The sequence below is a fragment of the Natator depressus genome, chromosome 15 (genome assembly GCF_965152275.1).
Source record: "Natator depressus isolate rNatDep1 chromosome 15, rNatDep2.hap1, whole genome shotgun sequence".
Lineage (NCBI taxonomy): Eukaryota > Metazoa > Chordata > Testudines > Cheloniidae > Natator > Natator depressus.
Genome location: NC_134248.1, coordinates 29,085,592 through 29,111,752, shown reverse-complemented (window position 1 = coordinate 29,111,752; position 26,161 = coordinate 29,085,592). Strand labels below are relative to the sequence as shown.

At 44.4% G+C, this 26,161-nt stretch overlaps 1 protein-coding gene across 1 annotated transcript in view; it reads right to left on the bottom strand.

The window, feature by feature from the left end:
- Positions 1 to 26,161, bottom strand: part of MYO1H (myosin IH) — a 90,450-nt gene that overhangs the window by 6,000 nt on the left and 58,289 nt on the right. Inside the window, exons 9-29 of the mRNA XM_074972799.1 lie at positions 24,331 to 24,444; positions 22,733 to 22,804; positions 21,510 to 21,629; positions 20,188 to 20,255; positions 19,092 to 19,197; positions 17,826 to 17,906; positions 15,610 to 15,701; positions 13,869 to 13,963; positions 11,399 to 11,445; positions 11,082 to 11,162; positions 10,489 to 10,594; positions 7,552 to 7,669; positions 6,942 to 7,055; positions 6,757 to 6,833; positions 5,293 to 5,361; positions 4,446 to 4,530; positions 3,581 to 3,740; positions 2,404 to 2,487; positions 1,736 to 1,829; positions 1,008 to 1,063; positions 11 to 146 (exon numbers count right to left, since the gene is read on the bottom strand). Coding sequence (XP_074828900.1) covers positions 11 to 146; positions 1,008 to 1,063; positions 1,736 to 1,829; positions 2,404 to 2,487; positions 3,581 to 3,740; positions 4,446 to 4,530; positions 5,293 to 5,361; positions 6,757 to 6,833; positions 6,942 to 7,055; positions 7,552 to 7,669; positions 10,489 to 10,594; positions 11,082 to 11,162; positions 11,399 to 11,445; positions 13,869 to 13,963; positions 15,610 to 15,701; positions 17,826 to 17,906; positions 19,092 to 19,197; positions 20,188 to 20,255; positions 21,510 to 21,629; positions 22,733 to 22,804; positions 24,331 to 24,444 — 1,975 coding nt within the window. The remainder of the gene's footprint in view (positions 1 to 10; positions 147 to 1,007; positions 1,064 to 1,735; positions 1,830 to 2,403; positions 2,488 to 3,580; positions 3,741 to 4,445; positions 4,531 to 5,292; positions 5,362 to 6,756; positions 6,834 to 6,941; positions 7,056 to 7,551; positions 7,670 to 10,488; positions 10,595 to 11,081; positions 11,163 to 11,398; positions 11,446 to 13,868; positions 13,964 to 15,609; positions 15,702 to 17,825; positions 17,907 to 19,091; positions 19,198 to 20,187; positions 20,256 to 21,509; positions 21,630 to 22,732; positions 22,805 to 24,330; positions 24,445 to 26,161) is intronic.

The window sequence follows — 26,161 nt, the reverse complement described above, 5'->3', positions numbered from 1 at the left end:
ACACCGTTACCTTTCAGAGATGCATAGTCTATTTTCTGTTTGATCTTGGCCATTTCCACCACATAAGCTGCTGACTGGGTCAGAACAAGTTGCCGTTCTCTTGCTTTAAACCCGCTCCTGTCGTATTTTACCACTGGCGTCACATACTGAAACAACACGTGAATGTTGGCATTCACTGAGGTTAGGTTTGACTAGAGATAACTCGGGAAGCAGGCAACATCGGCCTGAAATTCTGGGGACTACAGCATGAGACAAGATTTAGGGTGTTATTGCCTTCTGCTTAGAATACACTGAGCTTGTTTCTTTCAACACTGAAATTGGGGGTGGGAGGTTTAGCTGTGAGTGGGGGCAGATCATGAGATTTTGGAAACAGTTTATTCTGTACGGCCCTCCAGCTTTACGGGATAACATAATGGGCACTATATGCATCTGCAGCTTAACTGTCAATTATATGTTGGCAGAGGCACAAGAATGGGGCATTAAGTTGCTGGGCTTCCATCGTTCACCTGTCTTAGAAAAGGAAAGCAGCACTGAATTCCCTAGCAACCACACACTCGCTCTACAGGATTCTCAAAACAGAATCAATCTGAGACCGAAGATGCTGTTAATGTGTTAGGTCAATAAGCCTCATAAGAACTCCCCACACACATGATCAGATCAACGAATTTCCCCCCCCCCCCCATGAAGGCTTAAAAGGAGCCTTTACACTATAAATTTCTCGTGTTTCATCTGCTTCCTAGGTACATACTTACTCAAAAGCAGCACAAGGAGGGTCTCTAAGTTAAACTCACATGACCCAGAGATAGGTCAGGCCAGTGTGAAAATATTTGGCTACATTGGTTATTTGATTGCATGTACCATCCTTTAGAACTGGCAGAGACACTGTTTTGAACATCACAAGGTTAACCTTGGCACATTTAAAAGTCTTGGCAGTGACCTGGTTAAGAGGGAGGATGACAGTGAGATGTTGCTGATGAGGAGAAATCCGCCATTGAACATCTTCTTACCTTGACCTTCTCCCCACGAATTAGTTGCAGTACTTTGGGGTTTATGTCTCCCTCACCTAAGGAGCAAACCAGAAACACGTACTACACAGTATGAAAGTGTATGCGGTGCCACCATGTCCATCAGAATTGATCCAGCCTCTGCATTTGCCTTTTTAATCTCATTAAGCTTCATTCACATTTTAACTCTGAACTTTCCATGATTTTATGGCCTCCCTTAGAGGGACTCCTGAAACTGTTCCTGTGAGATATTTGTCCCACAATGTTAAGATTCATTTACTGAGTAAGGACATTTTATACTAAATCAATCCGTCTCTTGCCCCATTGATCTCCTGGGGTACATGCTCAGCTTGGATAGGACTAGCTCCCATTAATACTCCTTCAGTCCATCTCTCCTTTCTCTAGAGAGCTAGGCGAGGCTCCTTCTCCGAAAGCATCCCATTATTAACCAAAACCTTCAGCTCCCAACACAAGTGAAACACTAAATCTGTGTGTATTTGAAAGGTTTCCTCTAACAGATTGTCTTCAGGCATCAGTCCATTATAAGCCACAGGACACTGGAATTCCAGAGTTGAGTCAGCAGACCACCACCACCACTTCCTACAGAACTTAACTGGATAGTCCTCACTCAGGCAAAGCTTCCACAGACCTCAGGACCTGTTGCCCAGTATATTAAATGGGACTATACTGAGTCAGGAGCCCAGGAGTGCAGTTTGTTGTTGTATACTCACATAGCCTGGTGTCTGCAAAGAGCTGGCTTACGCTCTGCAGGTAGCCGTCCTTCTTCCCTCTGAAAATGGCACTCGCTGCTACTTTTTGCTGCAACTATTTAAAAAAAACAAAAACAAAAACAAAACAAAAACACACCCCACACCGCCACCACTTTCTTATATTCCCAGTAGAGTGTCCCACGAGCCAGATGAGAGACTGAGTGAAGGGCGTCACTTGGAGCAGGGTTCCTGCGGTTTGTGCATTAGCTGTAAAGCTGCATTTCTCCCACCGTGTTGAGTTTATTCCTGTCCTGCTATTGCAAGGATTTAGCAGGCAGCCAGCCTGACAGATTTTTTTTTAAAAAAACCCACACACTGTCCATCTGAAAAGCGATGGGAAATAGTTCCCTTCACATTACACAGGTCTCAGCTCAGGCTACCGGGAAGAACTGTACTGTGTATTTAAAATACCCCACAACAGAAGGTCAGGGCCATCACCCTCAAAGAAAAGCATGAATATTTTTCTATTGTAAAGGGGTGAAAGACTCATTGGTTGGGCTAGCATAAAATGTAAAGTTAATTACTTGTTATAGCTTTTGCTTTGTACTGCTCACTAAAGAAAAGGACTCTTATCTGAGGGAATGTCCCCTACCATGTCCCTTCATGAACACACACACTCCATGTATTACCTGGGCGTTCTTCTCAGCTGTAATCCCTTGACAATATTTTCGCACTAGGTTCCTCATGCAGATTTTCTTCAGCATCTCAGAGGTCTGCAGAAAAGACTAGAACGTAATTCCAACGTAAACATGCACTGGGTGTCCAGATGTAACTGGTGTGGAGCTGAAGAGGCAGCATGGACTGAATTTATGAAGTTTAGTCTCAGCTGTGACACCAATTCCATGTCTGACTTTGGTACAAGTCAACCCATCCCTCAGGTTCCCTCCCCCTTCCCCCTGTAAAATGGGTTTACTCTAGGGAGAGATGGTTCATGTTTGTGTAGTGCTTTGAAGATGCAGTACATTAGGTGAATGCAGAGTAGCATTTCTGAAGCTGAAGTGATCTAAGATGTTTATCGAGGAAATGGGAGTTTCATATAAGAACAGAAGCTGTTTCTATAAAAATGACAGTTCAGAATCTCAGACAGATGGTTCAAGAATCTAATATATTCTGACAACCCTGCACCAAGGATTAGAAGGCCAATAAAAATGTAAACACTGTTTTAAATTTAGTATTCTCTTGGGGATGATCTGAACTGTTCATCCAGTTCTTACACCAAGCGAGGCCATACCTCTCAGCCTGCCAAGCCCCAGCTGTGGGATATAATGTGTGACAGAGATCCAAGAGGACACACAAATTATTCGTGCTGCAAGTTTAAAATGCTGTGGGGTTTGTTCTTCTACTGCAACAGAGGGTCGCCAACAGTCCCTTATTACAAGGGCAGGGGGGAGACGTCCCTTATTTTTTCCATCCCTCTACAAGATCGGAGTTGCCGAGTGCTGCAAAAAAGAAATACACCTGGCGAACGTAGGTGAGTAGTGCTTAATATTTATACTATCAGGAGGGGATGGATGGGGGTCCTAAGAAAAGTCCCTTATTTTTGTAACACATTGTTGACAATCCTACGTAACTGACCTCAGTGTAATGAGTGTGCATTTCTGATGTTAGTTTTCAACAGTAAAATTAGCGGGGATGGTAGTAACATTGGAAGCAAAGTGAGCAGCTTCTCTTGGGACGCTTGAGCGCGGTTCGCTGCAGGTTGAGCGCAGAGCTGGAGGGAGTCATTTCACTGTGTTATAAGGGAAAGTTACACAAAATGAGCAGTGCCTTGAAACGGTATCACTATATCGCAAACCCTGTCCTCACCTCTTCCAAGATAGCAGGAGGCTTGAGCCAGTTCTTGTCCAAGACATTTTTGGGAACGTGGTCTCTGAGCTTCCTGAGATAGGTGTACTGCACAAAGCTTATAAACTCATCGTTTTCTGGGCAAAGGGGATTTTTTCGATTGATGAAGCCTTTTATAAACCTACAGGAAAGATCCTAATGAGAACTCTTGCTTACAAATGGCATTCAGAAAGTAATGGGAGTGGAAGGTAAGTCAGGTCAGAAAATTCATGCCAACAACTGCTTAGTACACTAAGTCAGAGAAAGCACTGCAGCCAGCCAATCTCCTTAGCAGAGAACTTCAGATTTACAATATGCTAAACACTAAAAGACTATTCCACTCACCCAAATTCCATTTTATGGAAGCCATTAATTTTTAATGCACCAATAAATTGTGCTTGCAAGTTTAAGAAAAAAAAATCTATTCTATTACCTTCTGCTCTTAGATTCCAAAGCACGATTTTAAAAAGTCAGGCAAGAGTCAGGTTTAAAGACATGGAGAGTGGGCAATTTCTAAAGATTTGGTTTGAGGATCACCCATGAAGTCTGGACGCTCATTCAAAACACAAGAACCTACCTGGCCTGTGAAAGTGGACCACAAAGTTCATGAGAAGGGGCTTGAGATTTCTGGTCAAGCCAGAAATAACCATTTGAAGATGGTTGAGGTAAGAGCAACATTTGCAAAGGGGTAACGAACATGAATAACGAGGTATTCTGCTATAGGCACCTACAGGCTGAACAAGAGTAGACTTATACTTGCTAGGTACCGCTCTGGGATCACCCCACCTGTGCCCCAGCACCCATTCTCCCCCCTCCCCACCTTTTACCTTCCCACAGTGGAACGTACCTTTTGATGGTCTCAATAGCCCACATTCTCCTCTTGGCCTCTTTGCGTGCCAGCACCCCTCTCCAGCAGGCCTCGAGCTTAATAGCTGCAAAAGTCAGCCAAGCTTAGAAATATTTAGTCCCTTTGCTGTCGAATCCTGCTAATCCCCTGCCGATTTGGAAGTCAGGAAGAGTCTCCTTAGTAAAGGGCATGAATGCTTCAGGCCTCTCCTAGAGTACCATACATCTCCCTGGATCCAGCACTGTGTTACAGTGGCTCTGTTGAAGGGGATGTGGGGATATTGGGGTCCTAAACTTCAGAGCAATGCCAGGCCCAATGTCCTCAATGACAATAAGGCCAGTATGGTGCTTGATGTATGCAGCCAAACAAATGTTTAGACCTGCTCTTATTGTTAGTGTCCTTTGGAGAGTACAGCTGTCTTTTTAACATACTTGGATAGAAACAGGACAAGCCAGTGAGCTAGTTAGAACAGAGCTGCCTGGTTTGACCAGCAAACCAAGCAAAAGCTTATCTCCTGGAGCATTCAGACATTTCCTAGTGCTATAGCTTCCAGTTACATTCCAGACAGAGCAGAGGGTACTACGCTTACACAGCATTGATCGCATCTATGGTACTGGGACACACATGGAAACAGGGTCACACAAGCTAGTGGAGTAATGAAGAAACTGGCTGACTATCTCTAATGCTGCTGTCACCCACGGTTATTTGGCAGCTAAAGTCAAGTCACACACCTCTATATGGGTGAGTATAGTGCAGGTGCAGTTGCTTGCAGGGAAGTGGTATCCTCGACCTCCAGACTTACAAACTCATGTTGGAAAACTCAGCACTAAGGAATGATCAAACTTACCTGCTTCCTTCTGTTTCTTGTATACTCTCTTCCCTAAGCAGCCTTTGTATCTGGCCTGTATTCTCGTAACTGAAAATAAAACATTTCTCGGTATTATGGAGTCACAGCAGTTTGAGAGATGCCCTTCCAATTTCACAAGGAAAAGGCATCCAATTCAATCAGCCTTAAAATAACTTGTGATAGGGTCAGCTCTAACGACGAATGGGTGGAGAGTCTGAGACTAATTAAAGCATGCAGATCCTGCATGGGGCATGCCATTGGCAAAAAGAGGAACACAAGAATAGCCACATCAGAAGAAGCAGGTTCCACCTACTCCATTAACCTGTCTCCAACAGCAGCTAGTACCAGATGTCTCCCAGGGCAGGTGCAAGAAACCCTATAACTGCCAATTAAGAAATTACCTGCCTAGAAGGGAAGTTGTTTCTTGCCCTCAGGCAGATAATGCTGGACACAGAAGGGTGTCTCCCCAGCATCCCCATGGGGTGCAACTCCTCCACGAGAGGGGATAAAGCATCCACAGGTGCTCTGAGTGAATTCCACAGGGCTGATGCAACAGAACACATGTAATGTGAATTCTGTTTTGACCCTGCATAGTCTGCTTATTTCTATTCCTCTTCTGCAGGGCCCTGTGGGGGTTGAAGATATTGCTAACTATGAATCTCCCCTCACATCTTGGACTATAGCTTCAGCTAACAGATGCACCAATAACTGGCTATTCTAACTATGCAGGCTTAGTCTGCTCTTTGTTTGGTCCATCTCCAAATGCTTTGTTATAAGCCACTGCATTTCTACACCATTGCAGTGCATGGTAAGCTTCCTTTAAATGACTTGTTCTTTCGGTGGCACTATTCAGTCGTGTTACTGTGTGCTCGTGCACTGTTGCATTTCAGGGCTGGCAAAGCAATTCCCATTATGCATTTAAGATCTTCCCCGATGAACATTCCACGTAAATGACATTAGACTGGGTCCTTTCTATAAGTGTGTTAGAACGCTGCACTAATCATGACAAATCTTCATTTTGTGGCACTCTCCAGAAGTTGGAAGCAGTAAGCCATGTTTAAGCAACAGGTTTCCTGGCACATGCATTTCAGCATCTACATTTACACAGACAGTTAACCTGGCACACAGTTGTGGTAGCTACATCCACAGAAGTTAAAGAGGTGCCCAACTAGCTATGTGTGCGCGCAAACTTGGTATTGTACGTGCAGTCATGGTACCTGCACACACAAATACCAAAGACCTCAAGCCTCCCTAGAATCAGTCAGACCTGAAATCCTTACCCAGTTCCTGTAACTTGCATCTCCTGAAAGCCTGGTAATTGCCTCTAGTGATGTTGTGTTTCTGGCATCTGTTATTTTCTCAAATGACTGAAGAATGCTCATAAAGGACAGGCATTTTTCTTTTCATTATTCAGCTGAAAGGGTTATTAGGCTCTGCATGATAAAAAGGCAATTGGAACTGTACCTAGCAGGTGTTTGCTGTATTCAAATGCATCTTCTGTAGCAAACAGAGTCCTTGGGAAACGAATGAATATTTTCGTTCTAAGAGAGAACACAGCCTATTAATCAAGATCCACTATTGCAACAGGAGCAGTAGCCTGACCTGATTATCTGGTGTAACTCACTATGACAAGAGAAAAGAGCATTTACCTTCCTAGTTTGTATTCTTCAGGCTTGTACCCAATGTGCTTTATGAGCCTCTCCACACCATCAGCTGCTGGTCCATGCCAATGAGGCCAAGTAGCCGGGCACAGGGACTTATACCTAGAAAGATTAGTGACAGAGCACATCAACAAGACTAGACTTCGTTTGAAAGAGAGCAAAGAGGCCAACATGTAGATTAAAGTGGATGCAGATGATTACAGCAGATGGAGATTAGATGTGTTCAGCACAACAGCAGTGGCTGATACAGCTTCTTTCTTGCACAGATACTGCCTTAAATTCCGTAAATCCAAGACATTGAGCCAAAAAGTTTTCAGGCCTGGTCACCTAAATCCATACTGAGGGTCCCAAGAGTAGCAGCCTAATTCTGAGGTGCTGCGCACAGCAGCATCTGAAAGCCCTTACACATAGAAAATGACCAGCCAAACCCAATGACCAGTGATCTGCTGACACCTAGGCATCCCTGCACACTGGAGACCTGAGCTTTGATGTGACACATTGGACTCCACGGCAGAGGGATCCTTTTGTATCTTAAGAAACCTGACCTGAGCCTTCACATTGTTAGGGAGTAGCAACCTTTCAAGGGAAGTCTGTTTACCTTTGCAAGAAGAGTTCATACTTTCGCCGGTATGCAAAGCCAGCTCGCCTCACCCGCAAGTGCTCCATCAACCCTAAGTACTTCACCTGGTGTCTTATCAGGACGTCATCAAACTTTCCTGTGGTGAATGGATTACACAGTGAACAGGAATCACTTGTAAGGTCTCTCAAATGACGCCACTCCCTCACTATTCCATACATCAGGATAGGCAGCACCTCAGCCGGGCATACCATGGTGGCAGGTGAAGTATGATCACAGCATAGTAAGCTCCACTGAGTCACTGCCAAACAAGTCAGTCTATTTTACAGCCCCCATTATGGTTTACTCTGAGCAGCTCATGATCTTGACTGTATTTCTGTTCACAACCCCTGTGTGACAGGTTGTGACTCCCCCAGTTTGCGATCTGATGCAGAGAGAGGACAAGGATAAAGTTTTCATAGGTGCTTTTCACACTTTTAAAGGTGACTTGGAGTAAAATTTTTAAATGCACTTAAGTGAGCTGTCCGAGATCACACAGGAAGTCTGTGGAGGATGAAGGAAGTGAACCGTGCCCTTGGCTCCACCCTAACCACTGAACAATCCTCTTTAATCCTTGCATTCTGGCACCAGCCTGGCCCTCTGTGCTCCCTCCTCAGCAGCGAGCCTTTGTGCTGGGCCCCAGTACCATTGCTACCCACCTTTCATTCAGCTGCATGCACTTGGTAGCCCATGCTCTGTGGTAGGCTAGTGACATGCTTCTCAGGGTACCCAGGACTGGAGATTACCTTGTTATCCCCCACCCCACCTCCAGCAATAGGGAGACTTGCTTGGGCTTACCTGGGTGTCAGCTCCCTGACACCACCAGCCTGTTAGCCACCCAAACTCTCTGCAGGTTAATAGGTGCACCCTACTCCTTGAGCCCCTTTGAAGCATTCCCCAGTAGTATTCAGCTCCTTGTCCACTGGCCACTCACAGAAATACCAGGTTTGCAATCCCTAAGGGGATAGTGCATACACCAGCCTGTAGGATCAAACTCAGGATCAGCTCCTGGTAGAATACTACAGCACTGAGTTATATGAATAGTGAAAACAGTTGTAAGTTTGTCAACACAAAACTAAGATTTAAGAGACAGTGAGTAAGGAGAACAGAAACAGCAAGGTGATGTAAAAAAAATCATAACACGTTTTCTAGAGCATCAACTAGAGAGGCCAACCACCTGTCTGAGGAATCCTGTCTAACTCAAGCATCCCTTACAGACCCTCCAACCATGGTAGGTAGGGATCCTGTTTTCACGAATGGCAACCACACTGCCTGATTGCTTCCTCAGGTGCAGAATAAAGGGGTCTTTTTCCCCTGCCCCTTAAATTCCCCGAAGTTCACTGTCTGCCCCCAGAGACAGAGCAACCCATTGTAGCTCCTTCTCCAGTGTGCTCCTTTCTGTCTGACTCGGGATGTAAATGGGGCTTCCGTTATGTTGCCTTACAATGCTTAATTTACATGTCAACAGATACCCATCTTACCTCCTGCCTGGAAGAAACTAGTTTTTCCTTCTATGGTTGGAACTGACTTTAAAACATATTTTTGGTACATATACGCAACTCCTGAAATATTGTCTGTACCTACATTTCAATGATATTAATAACCAGCGTGACCCTGGCTTTCATTTAAGCCCTCACATGATATTCTTTATGGATAAAAACCATGAAAGCGGTGTGCTAGGTATAAGGAGTTTGTCAGGAGCTGCTGTTACAGAGAAGTCGACCCTTTGGCAGCTGGCACCAATGGGCCTCTGTGTCAACTCGTCATTGGACTGGAACAAGGACACACCAGTTCAACATGGAGGTGGTGGATGGGCCCTGGCTTGTACAGTCAAGGTCTTAGTCTGGTAAACTGGTACAGCTGCCCGAAGAGTTTGGGAAGCACCAGACTGTGCTACAGTCTTACTTCAAAAGGCTGGGCCATAGCCAAGTGAAGGTGCTTCGGCAGGGACCGCTGGTTTTTTGAAACACTAAGTGGATAACAAATGGTCTTCCCCAACTTCAAGAATATTTGCTTTCTCTTGCCGTGTAAGAGCTTCACGCTGTAGCTCTTTGCACTTTGATAGTGCTTTTCCAAAGCACCTATATGTTAATGAAGCCTCACTATACTAGTGAGAGATAAGCGTGTCCATTTTGTAGATCAGGAGGCAGGCACAAAGCGACTTAGCTCAAAGCTATGTCATGGAGGATGGGACAAAACAGAAGCAGAAATCATGACTCCCATTGCCTGACCATTGCACCACCCCTCCTCCCAAAGCTAGAGCCTGACTCCAGGTCTCCTGCTCTAACCAGTGGTGCCCCCTTCCTGCTTGCTTCTGGTTAGGAATTAGGCAGATTGATAAATGTACCATATCAAGGCATTAAGCAGACCAGGAAGCAGGTATGGCCTGAAAACGGTGAGGAGAATGGGTCTATTCTGAGACGTGCAGTACTTGGGTAATGGAGTTTTCTGCCAATAAGAGGCTTAAAATGTTCTCCTGCATCCTGTCACCAGGAAAGAGGATTCTTGCAGTATGTTGGGGTACTTAAACCATGTTTGAAGATTAGCCTACAAAGTGCTAGCTGCATAGGGGTGACTGACCGGCAGCCCGCATGGTATGCCTTGATGAATTCTAAGGGATGCCTAGCAGAAGAAAAAGCACAGACTAAGTAGTAGCTGTATGTGATATAGGAAGTACATGTAGTCTGGGTAGTGTATAAGCAGCGCTAAAGTTCAGTGGCCAGAACCAGGGGGACCCACTTCCATTGAAGTTTGGCCTTTCATTGTCAAGTGTTCCGTGGCTGCTTCTTGAACTGGCTCCCTTACTGCATCTGCCAGCACCCAAGTGTTGGACTTCGTGGTTTTTTTAAGGAGTTACATCATAGCTGTGGATCTGCCTCTTCACCCCACTAACACCACGATAACAAAGATGTCCCTTACCAGGCTCTTTGCCCTCGTTGGGTTTAATACACCGGATATAAGAAGGCTCCTTGGACATCAGGATTTCGATTAGGCTAGCCAGGCTGTTTTTGAACTGGGTTGCAACCTGAACAGACAATGAAAATCTCTGTTAAATGATACAGCTAAGACTGTGCAGTCACTGAAGTCCACAGTAAAGCCCTACTCCAGTCCTTGAGCTGTAGGTTGAATTAAAACACATGTGTTTCCAAAACTCTTCAGTGAGGCGGGAAAGCATTTGAATGAGAATTCTGGAGGGTTTTACTTAAACCAACCACCCTTGGGATCTGCCAAGCAGATAGAAATGTCAGGCAACCCTTAGGAATTGAACAATCTTTATTTACTGTGGAAAGCATCCAAAAGAGTTTTGGGTGCTGAATAAATAATCAGTACCATTACAGAGATGCATCACGCTCCTTACTGAGATCTAAGCAGCAGTCTTGGATATTTTTCCCACCCCCTTCAAGACTGCCAGCCTCAGTGTTACTCTATTGAGGAATTCCACCGGAAGCCAAGCTATTTTGGAAGTTAGTTTGCTCCTCCTTATAGCTTTGTATGTAAGGGATGAAACTCACAGTCTCAGGCCGTCTCCTGTTGTCTAGCTCAGATGGAAGAAAACTTTCTTTAATTATGCCATTTTTAGACTTGCACAGAACCTGAAACAGAGGAATGCAAGGGTAAAGTAAATGGGCTCATTACTCCCACAGGGTGCTGCTGAAGTGAACGAATGAGGCTGCATAGACAAGAGTTTTCCAGACCACCACATGGTCTGTAATGGCCATTGAAATGCTTGAAACTGTGTAAAAGCTACTCAGATGCTTAACCAAACTAAAGATCAGCTACAAAAAAAAAATTCTGAAAAGCCAATTCTGGTGATTCAACAGCGTCTTACCTCTTTTAAGTTTCTGTACAGGAGATCGTTATTCTTCTCTAGGAATCCTGAAAAGAAAGTTTTAAGAAACAAACATTGTTTTGAAGAAAACGAAAGAATTAGTAGGTTCTTGATGAATTTGCTGCTTTTGCTAAGAGGCCATCATCTGGTGTTCATAACAAGAACCCTGCTACCCAACTATATTGGAATGCTTTTGCTAGAGTTTTAGTCAGCCCCTCACACGTCACATCCCAAGAGAGCTGGTCAGAACATTTTAAGCAAAATTTCATTTCAAAGCCAAAGATGGATGCATGCTGTATAGCCTACTGGTTGGGGTACCTGTCTGTGATGCGCAAGACCCAAAATTCAAGTCCCTGCTCTGCCTGATCCAGAGTGATCTGGAATGAAAAACTCTGCTCTGAATCAACCAGACGAAGGCCTTAAGCCTAGACCACTGCCCTAACTAGCAGGTTGTAGAGTGCAAGTCTCTCCTCCCAACCACACCTCCAAGCTCAGGTATGGATCCAAAGTGGACATTTTGGCACACGTTGGTTCAAAGGGTTGTGTGTTAGTGCAGAACGAAAAATGTTAAATCTTCTAAAGTTGCCACAACACAGAATTGTCATCATCTAGACACACTAAATCCAAATGGTCACTACCCAAATCAGCCACGAGCAGGGAAATCTCCTTCTATTCGGCATTATCAATGCAGACCAGCCAAGCTAAGTGGCTATTTGACCAGATATAATCTTTGCCTGCAACGGTTATGCAGCTGTGTGCCATGTGTAAATCTGAAATACAGTAAGTATTCTTTGATCTGACCCTTTTATGTGAAAGGCTCACTGCTCATTGTAACCAGGAGCAGAAAAAGACCACCACCCTCAAGAACTGGTCTTTAGAACAGACATTTGATCCATAGATCATAACACTCACTGCACACAGGAACCAACATATGGAAGTGCCACTGCAACTGTTGGTGATGCAAGATTCTACAGGAGAAACAAGCAGTGTGGTCAAGTTAAAGAAACCCAGAGTGCATACAGAGGCCAGTGAAAGCTACTTGTATCATGTGTGTTTAGAAGATGCAATTCTCTGAAGCAGCTTAGTGACTAAAGGTTTAGAACTCCTATATACCTTGCAGTTGAGCCAGAAGATAGGACAGATTCTGAGCTGTTATGATTGGTGTAGCTCCACTGATTTCAAGAGCTGTGTCATTTACATCAGCTAAGAATCTGGCCCAGAGTATTCACCCAACAGTTTCCTATCAGCAACTAGCAATCAAGGCCCTGATCTTACAAATACCTATGCAGACAGCTTTGTTTGCTTGAGTAGTCCTATTGGCTTATCATGTGTGAGTGAAGTTACTCATGTGTGAAAGTGAAATTACTCACACAGCCTGACCTCAAGTGTTCAGTTTAGCCTCTCCCTGGATACGCTTCCAGGTCAGCAGAGCTGTCCCTTGGGTAGGGCGAATCGGGGTGACCGTTCTGGGCCCTGTGCTTTGGGGAGCCCCATGCTTCAACACCATGGTGTCAGATGCAATACTTTGCATGCACCCATCGCAGTGTGCATATGTGTTGCTCAGGGGGTTTGGGGATCCCAGGGGCCGATCGGGGCTGGGAGATTCCAGGGGCCTGGTGGCAATCCATGGAGGGATCCTGGCGGTGGTTCTCGGGTTTGACCTGGAATGCTGAGGCAGCACTGCGCAGGTCCCCTGTGGGATGTTCCACAGGCCAGGACCTCCCAGCCCAATCTAGCAGGGGTCAGTGCTGCCCTCCTGGGGTCCCTGGCCCAGCCCGTCGGCAGCAGGGTCATGGGAAGGCCCCAGCTCCAGGAGCCTCTGAGACGCCCCTTTGCGGCTGGTTATTTCTGTCTGGGGAAGGGGGCTGGTCCGGCTTTCCGGGCCCTGGCCCATGAGCTCCCTGTGCGGGGTTCAGAGTGGCTTAGAGCCTGGCCCCCAACCGCTCAGTTCTGGGGCAGGGCTGCCTCACGGTGAATTTTTTTTTTAAATTATATATACACTACAATATAACTACATTATAATTATACAGCTGGGCGCTATCAATATTTAACCTGCAGCTGCCCTTGAAGTTCACTGTAACCAGATTTCACCTGTATAAAAAGTGTTAAAGGGGGCCCATACAGGCGGATTTGTCCCAGGCCCCATACCTCCGTAGGGATGGCCCTGCATATCAGTTTCAACCTCTTCTATACACATTTTCCCATATTTTTAGGAAGCGAGTTGCATGAATTAAATCTTCAAACTGAATTTTTCTATCAAAAATTTAGACTTGGGGATTTGAGATAGTCAAAATAAGATGAAAAATGAAATGCAGAGTGCCCTTTAAGGGCAAGTATATCTCAGAATAGTTTTCAAATCAGGTGGGGGAAGGGGAGGATTTGCCACCACCCGCCTAAGTTAAAGCACATGTCACAGTGAGAACCATGAGAATGTCCTTCAAGAATGCAGGCTTGTCTAGTCCACACTCACCTACTACGCAGTAAGTGACCTCCCCTGCATAGTGAAGGAGACGGAAATCCACCCAGTCAATTGATTTTCGTGTCTTTTGATCTGCAAGCTTGCGGCTACAGAAAGAAAGAAACCAGAGAGTAAAGCAAGAAGCCAAATAGTTTCTTCAGTTCATGGGAATGGTGGAATCAACCATACTAAGAACAGTTCACTGCAAAAACAGAAACTGACATCAAGTTAGGCTCTTATTAGCATGAATCTGATTGCAAGGTTGGGGCCCATATAGACATTTCTTAGAGAAGTTCTTTCTGAAAGATTTTGCAAATTGGTCAGAACCCATCTAATAACAAAGAGCCTATTTCAACAGAAATGGTTCATGTATGTCATGGTAGTTCCTATAATCTTATGTGGCCTGCAATATGCTAGTTAGAAAAGGCCATTTATTCAGGATACACTTTACACCTTGCAGAAGGCATTTAAATGTTTAGACATTTTTATTAGCTTTGTCTGTGTGGCCAGGATGGCAGCTGGCTTCTGCCTTATTTCAGTTTGAAAAAAAGACACCCCAGAATTTTACGCTAAATAGGCAAAAAACACAGTCAATGGTGTTTCATGAATAGCAAATACCTAATGCAAAGAGGACACCACTGTTTCGAAGTTTCAGTGAACATTTAGTATTTCTGGGAGCTACTGTAATAAATAATGGCAAGATTCCATTTGTGACGGAATCGCGTTCACACTGATGTTGCCCTCCAACATGCATTGCCTTTTTTAAAACATGGAGTAGTTCTAGCAATTATCTTTGCAGATCTTCGTTAGAGTAGGATATTAAGGAACAGATAGGTAGCGGGCAGATTAGTTACCGACTCTCCACAAGGAATTGTCCTGAGTGTCACACAGCTAGAAGTAACATTTCAGAAGCTTGATTCTGTGAACTGCTGGCTACTCATTGGTTTTTTAAAAAAGAAAAGGAGTACTTGTGGCACCTTAGAGACTAACCAATTTATTTGAGCATAAGCTTTCGTGAGCTACAGCTCACTTCATTGGATGCATCCGATGAAGTGAGCTGTAGCTCATGAAAGCTTATGCTCAAATAAATTGGTTAGTCTCTAAGGTGCCACAAGTACTCCTTTTCTTTTTGCGGATACAGACTAACACAGCTGCTACTCTGAAACCAGTCATTGGTTTTTAGTTAGCCTTCTCTTATGGACACCCAGGTAGGGACCCGGTCTTCACCTGCATTTTTACAGCACCTACCACAGCAGAGCCCTGGCACTAGGCACTGCTGCAATAGAAATATTTACTAAAGGGATACTTCTCAGGAAGAATCCAGATGGGCTCTTTGGAGATGTTTGTATCTGGCTCCAAATCCAAGCTTTGCAGGCTGGGCTCATCTCCAGGGCTCAGTTCTGCCAAGAACCTTCAACTCTCACTGACTTCAACACAAGTTGAAGCCATTTGTCACCTCACAGGATTGGTCCCAGATTTGGATATAAAATACACAGAAAGATGGATAAACTGGGCTCAAGTATTGGCAAGCTACTGATACAGGGAAGATGGGAATCCCCCCCCCCCCATATATATACACACACCACAGATTATATTCTAACAACGTTGTTTGTCATAGCGGTAGATTGCAGGCAGCCTGCTAGACTGGGAATTTTTCTTTGGTATAAAACAGGACCATTCATCCTCAGACCAGAACACTGGAAACCCTAGGGAAAGTTTCCTCTACCGTAGGTTACAGAGCCGAAGTGCATACGTCAGGAAGTGGGCATGATCTCCTACTTTCTCTTCCAACTTTTCCAGGAAACTTAAATCAGTTGCTTCACCAGGCCGTAAACATTCTTCATCCTTAAAAAAAAAAACACACAAACACATTTCAGCATCTTAATCCGACCTCAGTCCCTGTTGATGGCAGATTTAAACATGATTTACTGACCGAAGATTTGCCAAAATCATTTTCTGTCATCTGTATTAAGTGTATAAATTCCCTCAGAGACCCCAACACTATTTAGAGAGTGGTCATTTGTACATCTGGGATTTGTGCTTACCTACTGATTTTAGGGTTTTCTAATGGGTAACTACAGTGATGGATGCTAAGTGCTGATGCATTGAGAAACTGGCCTAGTTTTCAGAAGGTTTATGAACCCAATCCCATTACTTTCAATGAAAGCGGCAGATTCTCAGCCCCTCATAGCATCAGGCCACAAGCAACTTGCCCAAAGTCACAGGATGTCCGAAACATGACATCTGGGTTCTGCACTCAGTACTGACTCCCAGTCCTATGCTTTAACACAAAATCATCTTTAATATCAAAGTACAGAGAAACATTGAACAAGAGTGTGTCCACTGCCCAGATTTTAGTGGCATTCAAAGTTAAATGTACACTAATGTGGTACATTTAATTTAAATCATGATAGAGAAATACATTTTAATACATCCCACCTCCCTAGATTTGCCTTGTTTCAGCAAGGCAAATCTAGGGAGGTGGGATGTATTAAAATGTATTTCTCTATCATGATTTAAATTAAATGTACCACATTAGTGTACATTTAACTTTGAATGCCACTAAAATCTGGGCAGTGGACACACTCTTGTTCAAAGAAGAGTGCAGCTGTTAAATAAATGCAAGTAACTTTTTTCAAAAAACACACACATCTCATGACTGTTTAACTTAGTACAGTCTGGTTACAAGATAACATGTCATGGTAATTACTTGTAACTTATCAACTACAACATTACCATGAGAAACTATAATTAAGGTTTTCAGTTTAAAAAACTATTCAGTTTCATATAGAACACCTATATACTTCCTTGTAAAATTCATAATTCAGTTTTACAAGACTAGAGTTATACAGAAAATTTTACATTCTCTGCAAGTGTATGCCTCTCTCCTTGTCTGTTTCATAGTGCTTCTAGTCAGTTTCACATGACGGTGGCAGGGTGGAAGAAGGGGATATCACTACGCACCGAGACCCAGGAATACACAGATAAAGGCTAGAGATTCTTGGTCAACTTTGATAACAGCTTCTAAGAGTCCAAAAGCCTCCAAACCTACTGGATTGTCATCTTTTCTACCTGAGAACTCTCCCCCCCCCACACACACACTTATTATATTTATAGAAGAGTTCTGCTTGCACATGTACTTAATTAGGATAAGAATACTAGCATTAAGCTTCAATAATCATGATACTTCTGCCCCGAGTTACAGTGCATTAATCACTCGGCTTCTGTATCCATGTGATAAACTCTCCACTCCTCTGTCTACAAGTCAGCAAGCCATGGGGGTGTCAAAGCACAATGCATCACTGTTGAATTACATTCATCCCCACAGAGATTCTTTCTGTAAAGATGCTTTAATTGGGGATTGGTCCTGCTTTGAGCAGGGGGTTGGACTAGACCTCCTGAGGTCCCTTCCAACCCTGATATTCTATGATACTATAAATCTTGCCTCTCTTGTTTTTTGCATTTAAGAACAGATTGCCATACAGTAATTGTCATACCAAGTTCAAAGCAATTTGATTTTCTTGTAGGGCCCCCACCCCATTTTTCTCCAGAGAGGACGGGAAGGCTGCTCTGCACTCTAGGAGTCCTCTTGCAGCCAGTGCCCTTAGTGATGTTGACAGGCTAGAAAGAGCTTCATTTGAGCAGCCCCTGCTGCTTCCAATGCAGGATGGTGACTGCTGCAATTTGCGGCTTTTGAGGATAGAGATAAGTAAACCGGAGAGGAACAAGGAGAAAATCTCAGAGCACAGCTCAGAAAAGGTACAAGTTCCTCCAACTTTACTTTGGTGTTCTGTGGGGTCTTCAGACTCTAACTTAGTATTCTACCCAACCCTTTTAATAGCAAAGGCCTGACAACAGAACTTGAGCATCCATATATTTACATCCTGGGTACTGTAGAGTTCTTACCATATTGAGAGAGTAATAATAGTATGTAATCACTGCACAATAAGGCACAAATTTTATCCTTACCAGTATGGAGATTATTCCTTTGTGTTTCTCTTCAACCAAGTCACAGATGATCTTGTTGTTGAAATATGGAATTGGCTCCCACTGGTATTAGAAAGGGAAAAGTGATTTTCAAGAATTCAGAGAACTTTACCTACTCCAACCTGAAGTAATTCCATGTTAGGATTTAAGGTTTTATTGGAGAGGTTCTTGACCAAGCCACTCCTCAATATATTCCCCCTTTAAGCAGCATGGGCAGAGTTATCTTACTCATTACATTACTATACTGCAATCCTTCAGTCTTCTGTTGTAACATACGCAGCTGCTTCTTTTGTTATTAGTATGTCTTTATCCAATGCACAGTTAACCTGTGGAACTTGTTGCCAGGGGATGTTGTGAAGGCCAAAAGTACAACTGGGCTCCAAAAAAAGTTGAGAGGATAGGTCCTTCAATGGCTGTTAGCCAACATGGTCAGGGATGCAACCCATGCCCCACGTGTCCCTAAACCCGACTGCCAGAAGCGGGGACTGGATGACAGGGAACGGATCACTTGATAATTGTTCTGTTCATTCCCTTTGAAGCATCTGGTGCCCAACACAGTTGGAAGACAGTACATTGGACAAGATGGACCAATGGTCTGATTCTGCATGGCCATTCTTGTATTACAAAGATCTTCTTTATTTCTACAAAGGCATTTCATTGCAGAGTCTGTTTCTGGCCAAGAGTCCTAGTTCTGCCACATTCTCCTTCAAAGCACACAAATTAACTCAACCAGAATGACTGAACGCGATAGACAGGGTACAACTAGGAGTAAATGGGATCAAAGAAGGGAAGGGGGAAGCTAGGCCAAGTATAGCAAGAGCTTCCTGTGAGTTCTATTACATAGCACAGGGGTTCTCAACTGGTAGCTGGGGGTTAAACAGGGATTCGAGAGTCATGACTATCCCACACATCCCATGTTGCCAAATGGGAGGAGGGCCTGACTAGATGAGAGAGGGCCCACAGGACAGAAGAGGTTGAGAGCTACAGAGAGGACAGTCACCAAAGGGAAGCATTCTTTAAAAAAGTGTGACAACCTGAAAATATACTGTAGATGATAATCCTGTATTAACTGAAGGGAACTGGATAGGTGGAACCACTATGCCTGTTCTCTCTCAAACATCAATGATGGTATTTCAACTATAACAGGAAGTTTTGAAAAACACTATTAATGCCTTTGTGAATAAGAGTAAGTTTGCAGTGCAGTGATGATCCCAAGAGAACAAGATAGGGAAAAGCAATGAGAGTTACCTCTATGCCTTCCATCTCATATTCCTCCTGCTCTGCCTTCAGAGTCATTTCGATTAACAGCTGCTGGAGCTTTTCGTTGCAGTAATTGATGCAGAACTGTTCAAAACTTTTGAAAAATAAAATAAGCAAGAATAGCAATATGTATTAAAGGAAAGCTTTCTATCTGTTGTCTTGGTTTGTAGGGAAACAAGTGTAAAGAGAATTCCTATTTTAACCCTTCTCCCCATGACAGAAGACGAGCCCATGAAATAGCCGAGGCAGCTGAAGTTTTGTTTTCCCACTAGGATGACATTTTAACAGAAACAGCCCATATCCCATTTCATGAGTGGCTACCTACCAGGGTAGATGTTTAATAAGAACTGGAGAATCAGTCTGGATAAAATACTCCACTCCTCCCTCCCCACCCACCACCCCTAAAACTTCTGCTTGGAACTCAAACCAAATTAGAGAGCTTTGATAAAGTTAAGTGAACTCCACCCTCTACCCTCCCCAAACACAGATGCACACTGTCATCTGGGCTGCAATTCCAGAAGGAAGTACCAACATTCTTCCCAGAAGGGCTGTTTTTGAGAGACTCCCAGCCCACTTTTGCTGACACAGCAGGCTCAAAAACTGCTGAGTGTTTCTGAACTAAACTGCCACATTGTCATCCCTCCTTCCCAACAGCCGTATAATTGAACCTATGAAGACAGAATGAGTGTTCTAGGGCAAGGAGTTTTGTTTGGCTAGAAGCAGGTCGTTGTCACGTCCCTCTCTCTCTAGAGGCTTTGAAAGCTGCCCCACACAAGATGGCGGCCCACTGCAATACTACATGCACCCGTTCTTCCATAGGATTCTGGACTTTTAACACAATCAGCCAACTAGAGCAAAGAAATGAGTCGAGGCTTTCGCTGTACTTCATTTAGCCAGTTACGCCTACATACTGCAACACATGTCAGAGATTAGGGACAACTCAGAGCTGATGAAGGGAGCTGGGACTCCACTTCCTTGCCTTTGTGGGGTAAGCCAAAGCCTGAGCCCTAATGGCCATGCATTGCTTTGGAAGCAGACCCACATTAGTGCGCGCACAGTTTGACCCAGCTTCAGTGGCACTTACCTGTTTGTATCAAACACTTCAAACCCGTAGATGTCAAGCAGCCCAATCACCGTTTTCCTGGTGAGGTCCTGCCAAACATACCATTAAATGCTCCATGAGGAAAAGAGGATTTCTGTAACTGGTCCAATTGCTCTGTATCATTCATGTGGTTCCCTTCACCTAGATTTTAATCTCTCATTTGTTCCCACTCTGCCACTGACCAGGGAGTTCAGGGAGACTCAATACAGGGACAGCATCATTACAGCCTGGGTCCCTCTAGCAGGCAATTCTGCTGCTGAACTGACCAGATTTTGGTGAGCAAGCCAATACAGGTCTAAATATTCTTTGTGGAGGTTGGGCATAGGGGTAGGAGAGAATGTGGAATAAATCCCCTTTATCTTCTAATGGCTTCACCCTCCTGTAGGCACTGGGAGGATGGCCATCACATATTTGTTCCAGGCAACCACTGTCTTCTATATGTGGGTAGGACACAGGATTCCATGCTGGGGACTCCTGGCTGTTCCTAACTCTGTGTGAACATTTGTAGTCTCCCCAACTCAAAGCCTAATGTTAACTCTCAGACCTGGGTTTCTTAGCTGATAGTACAACACATTCTAGTGCACAGCTACTGTAGATGCAGAGAGGAATCCAACGATTAAATCATTAATGGGGGAATCTAGCCAACCCCAATTTTCTACAAAACTACATATCCAGGATAATGAAAACTGCTCCATGCATGGCTGCCTGGTGGCTTACCAAACCAAAAGCAAAGACCTTCTTCAACTAGTCTGGAAGGTCACTTCTCCTTCCTAAGCACAGATATCAAGGCTACTTTCTATACAAGTTTTGTCACCATTTGGAAAACAATTTTTCTGGTCTTCTATAGAGCTCAGTTATATGCTAAACTCCCCTCGTTTTGCACCAGCACTACAGACCAGCAAATAGCATGTTAGTTTGCTGCCACATGTCCAACAGGAGAAGCAAACACCATAGTTTGGGTGGGTCCTACAGAGGCAGCGATTTCTTTTCTTCTTATCAGCTATAAAGTGATCATGTATAGATCTGTGTTTACTTACAATCAGGATGGGCAATTTTAAAGCAGGTCATGCACTGGCCAAACTACTTGACAATGTATCTTTAGTATTCAATTAAAAAAAACCACACAAACAAGCAGAACATGAATCTCCAGCTCACAGTGGTTTGGATCCCTGAACTCAACTAGCAGACTTGAGAAGTCTGGTGGAAACCACCACATTACTGTCTCATTCTGGAAGCACTGTCCACTCACTGAATGAGACAGTACTTGTCTGTAGAACACAGTATTAGCTAGAATGGGAACCAACCTTGTTGGCTAAAGATCCATTAATTTTGTTGACTAGCCAAGTAAAAGTCCGCCCATAAATCGCCTTAGCTGCTGCATCCCGAGCGCAGAATGCCAAGTCTATGTTCAGGGGACTTAGGACCTGAGGAAAAAAAAAAGCAGGTAAAAATACTCAAATAGAGTAACTAAGATAACTCAAAGTCAGTAATTTTTAACTCATTTCATGCTTCTGGATTAGAGAGCAAGCTACCATGCGACAGCCTCCATTTCACACTGAAGCATGAGCAATCCTTCAGATCAAAACTGAAGCCAACTACAGCTAGCACCTCAGGCTGGTGTGACTACTGCTCTCGGGCCAACTATGAGACCGCACGCTGGGTCCTACTTCTACACATCTCCCATTCAGCTGCACACATCCTAACCTGTAACAGAGTTCAGACTGGTCCAGTCTCACAATGATGAGATGGATCTGAAGTCAAAGAGGTTTTGGATCATGGTTTTGAAATAAAGTGAGATATTCCATATATCATCTTTTTGGTCAGAAGGTACAAGACAATAGCTACAAATCTCCCAGCATTAACATACAGGCTACAGGAGAGGAGTCACTGACAGTGAAGTAGATGAATAAAAGTAAGGATTGAGCCCCATTTTACCCCCTAATTTGGGGGCAAACATCCATCTGTATACAAGCTAAATGTTGTACACCAGATATAAGGGGGAAATGGGCGTACACTATCAGGATTGATTAGGAGGCTGCATTTTGGGACTCTGCCAAATTTCAAGGGGAAAAGCCATCAGCAATTCTGATGGCTTTCAATCAACATTAAATGTTATAAGCGGACATTTTATACAAATGCTTGCATCTGCATATGAAGCAGAATCTCAAGAAGCACTTTGCAGACTACACAAAGGAAGGTAATGTGGCTCAGACATGTGGCTGTGTGTAAACCTTCCTCGCTTCTGGCTTTTTTCATCACTTGTTATGTCACTCAGCAGGAAGGCAGCCTCACACCATGTCTCAACTTAATATCTCAGAAATTTACGAAGGAAGGTAACTATTCTTATCACAATTTTACAGATGGGAAAAGAGTCAGAAATTAAGGAAACATCACCAAGTTTGCTGAAAGAATCTGAGTGTGTCAAGAACAAAACATAGGGTACCCTGGTTCCTTATCCCAGGGTTTTACCACTAGACTGTTGACTTCTAATAGACTATGAGGAATCTGACTCCGGCTTAATTTATACCTCTTCTGATCTGGCTTCTATCTTTCTGTGAGTAAGAGCTTCCTGTAGAATGGATAAGTGGACGCCCAATAACTGCCAAAGAAAAGAGCCACAGTTAGAGTACAAAGGGTAATTTCATGCACACAGTCAATTTGGAGTGAAGTGTCCAGGCTGCTTCCTTTTACTGTTCATTACTCTTGAAAACCCAAAACATAACAGGACAAACATCTGTATTTCTCTGCACCCACAGATAAGGAGTGAAATCCATCATATTAAGGTTTAAAGGAAAAGGAACCGGACAACTGAGACAGCAATGGTATCTCTGGTCACATTGGGATTAAGGAAAACGCTGTAGTTACTTGCACTGGTTTAACATGATTGTCATGATTAGAGGTTGGTCAAGAATGCTCTCCCATAGTGTATTGGCAGACTGCCCAGGCACTTCATAGCGGTTTGCTCCCTTGTGGAGTACTGAACTGCTGCTTCTCTGTTAGGGAGTAGCCCACACAGCCCATTTCTGGTTGTTAGAGGGTGGCAGTATTGGCAGATTAAGTCACTCTGATCTCTTTTGTTGTACTTAAAACAATGTTAAGCAGTTGATTTCTACTGACAACAGGAAATTCCCCACTCCAGTCTGAACATGAAATCTGACCCTTTTGTGCATTGGATTAAAGGAGCCACAAACCAAAACAGTGTGCCACCGCAGCAACAACTGTGCACATCTGTCATCAGCTACCCTGCAAGCATGCAAAGTCACTTATGCAGGTCTGGGAAGTGACAGTGTGTGTCTTTATGCCAACTGGGGACAAAAACATTAAAAACAATGAGACAGAGGATATTCTAGTAATGACTTAATACACCACCCCCACAATGAAAAGCATGGATCAGTTACACAAGAAGTGTAATATAAATATAAATACCCGCAATGGCTAAAGTTGAATTAAAATGCTAAGGGGCCTGGTTGCATATTATACATTATAGATTTCTACTTTTCCATCTTTATGCTGACAGCAAGAGTTGTTTAAAACATTTAAACTTTAGGATTCTGCATTTGGCAGCTCAGTGCAAAGCTCATGGGGTGCTATAAAGAGGACAGTGGAGAATAATTGATCAAGTCCACTGAAGGCAGGACAAGAACTAATGGGCTTAATCTGCAGCAAGGGAAATTTATGTTCAATATTAGGAAAAGCTTTCTAACTTTAAGGGTAGTTAAGCTCTGGAATAGGCTCCTGAGGTAGGTTGTGGAGTCCCCATCACTGGAAGTTTTTGAAAACAGTTTGGACAAACCTCTGGAAGGGATGAGCTAGATTCTTTGGTCCTGCCTCAGTGCAGGGGGCTTGACTATTTGACTTCTCAAGGTCCCTTCCACTCCTACATTTCTAGGATACCCTGATTAGCGCAGGGACTGTTCAAGCTGGACCTGACGCACATAGCCAATGTGAGTCCCTCAGAGCAGAGGCCATCCATCTAGAGAATTTGGAAGCTTCCTAGGACAGTACGTGCTACCATCCACAAATCAAAAAACATAGCAAGGAAGAGAAGCAACCCCTCAGACCTAGTGCCTTGGGCCCCTGCTTCCAAATCTGTATGGAAGATTCCTGTCTCCCCAGAGATGATACCTTTGAGATCCATTTGATCTGGCTGCTGTTGGTGATGATGGCATGACCATTACTATCTTCTTCATACTGAATATTCCCCAGGTGCAGGACACTGGCAATGACCCCAAAGAGATGCTGAGGCCAAAGTGACAAAAAGACTGTTAAAAGCCAAGTTCATATGGTTACATGCAGTGATGAGCTGCCAAAATCTTAACAAATCGGTTCCCTATAAAAAGTTCTGATGTCAGGGATGTGCCCCAGTATGTATTTTTTGTACCAACAGGGTAACCATATGTCCGTATTTTTCCGTATTTTCCCATAAATTTTAAAAATTCCTCCCAGATGGCGATTTAAGAACCAAAAGGCCTGACCTGTCCGGGAAAATACGGGTGTATGTTAACCTTGCCTAAAGTTTTCAAAGAGATGGGCCTGAACTAGAAATGAGCTCCGTTTCACAGGTGTGGGGCCCTGCCACGCCCTGGGGGTGTGCTAGGGTGACCAGATGTCCCAATTTTATAGGGAGAGTCCCAATTTTGGGGTCTTTTTCTTATATAGGGTCCTATGACCCCCCACCCCCGTCCTGATTTTTCACACTTGCTATCTGGTCACCCTAGGGTGTGCACATGCGTGGGTCCCAGCTGCTCCCTGCCCCCCTCATTGAAGCAGGTGTGCAGGGTTACTGCCCTGGGAACCGCAGGGCACCAGTGGACGTGGGGCCAGCTGCAGACAGGGGCGTGGGGCAGGGGCTGGCTGAAGACAGGGCAAGGGGGTGCATGCAGCAGGGGCTACATGCAGCAGGGGTTGGCTAAATACAAGGCAGGGGCTGGCTGTGGGCAGGGATAGCTGGAGGCAAGGGGGTGGGTGCTCACAGGGAGCAGCCCAAGCAGCAGGATGTAGCCCAGGCCCAGCAGAGCAGCCGGGGACCCACCAGGCAGCAGCGGGAGCCCCAGGGCCAGGGGAGCAGCTGCAGCAACAAGGCTCGTGCCCAGGGCCAGGCAGCAGCCCACATGGCTCCCGCAGCGCAGCGCCCCCGACGGCCGGAGGAGGAATTACATCATTTCCCAGCCAGAGCCCATCAAAGCCTCAGTGCCCCCTGCAGGGAAGTGGGTTAACAACCGGTTCTAAAACTGCTTCAAAATTTAACAACCGGTTCATGCGAACCGGCTCCAGCACACCACTGGTTACATGGTCGTTATTCTTAATGAGAGTATGCTCTAGTTTGGCTCAGTGGTAGTGCAATCTGTTGATCTGAAAATCAACTACTGCTGAGGGAGCCAGTGAGAGATCATCAACTATTTCTCTAGACCTGGTACAGAAGGACACTCCAACCTGGCCGCCTCCTTCCAGTCTGACTCCCTGGGATATAAACATCTGACACTTCAAAATTAAGCCAGCTGCTCAACCTAAGAAATAGATGGATGGTGGGAATCACTGAAGTCCATGGGAGGCAAAGACAAGGTCACCAGGCATGCATGCATATAATAGGGCCTGCATCTCAGGCCATCTTGGTGCTGGGACCATCACTTTTAGAGACCCTTCTTCCCTTGCTCCTGAGAAGTTCACAACACAGGCAGCAGAAAAAGGGCACTTTGCTACATGATGCGGTTAAGCCAAAAGCAATCCTTGCACTTGCAAAATGGAGTTATAGAGCCATTTCAGAGAGGCATAGATGAAACTCCAATGAACTCTGGACCCAACTTACTTAAGTAATATCAAAAATCAACAGTTAGGAACTGCAGAGAGGGAGAGAAGGGAGCATGTTTTAATTTGTACCATGCATCTGAAAGAGAATTGGTCGTTCAATAAAGCCACAACCATATCCCCCAAACTCCTAATTCTATGTCCCATGTTA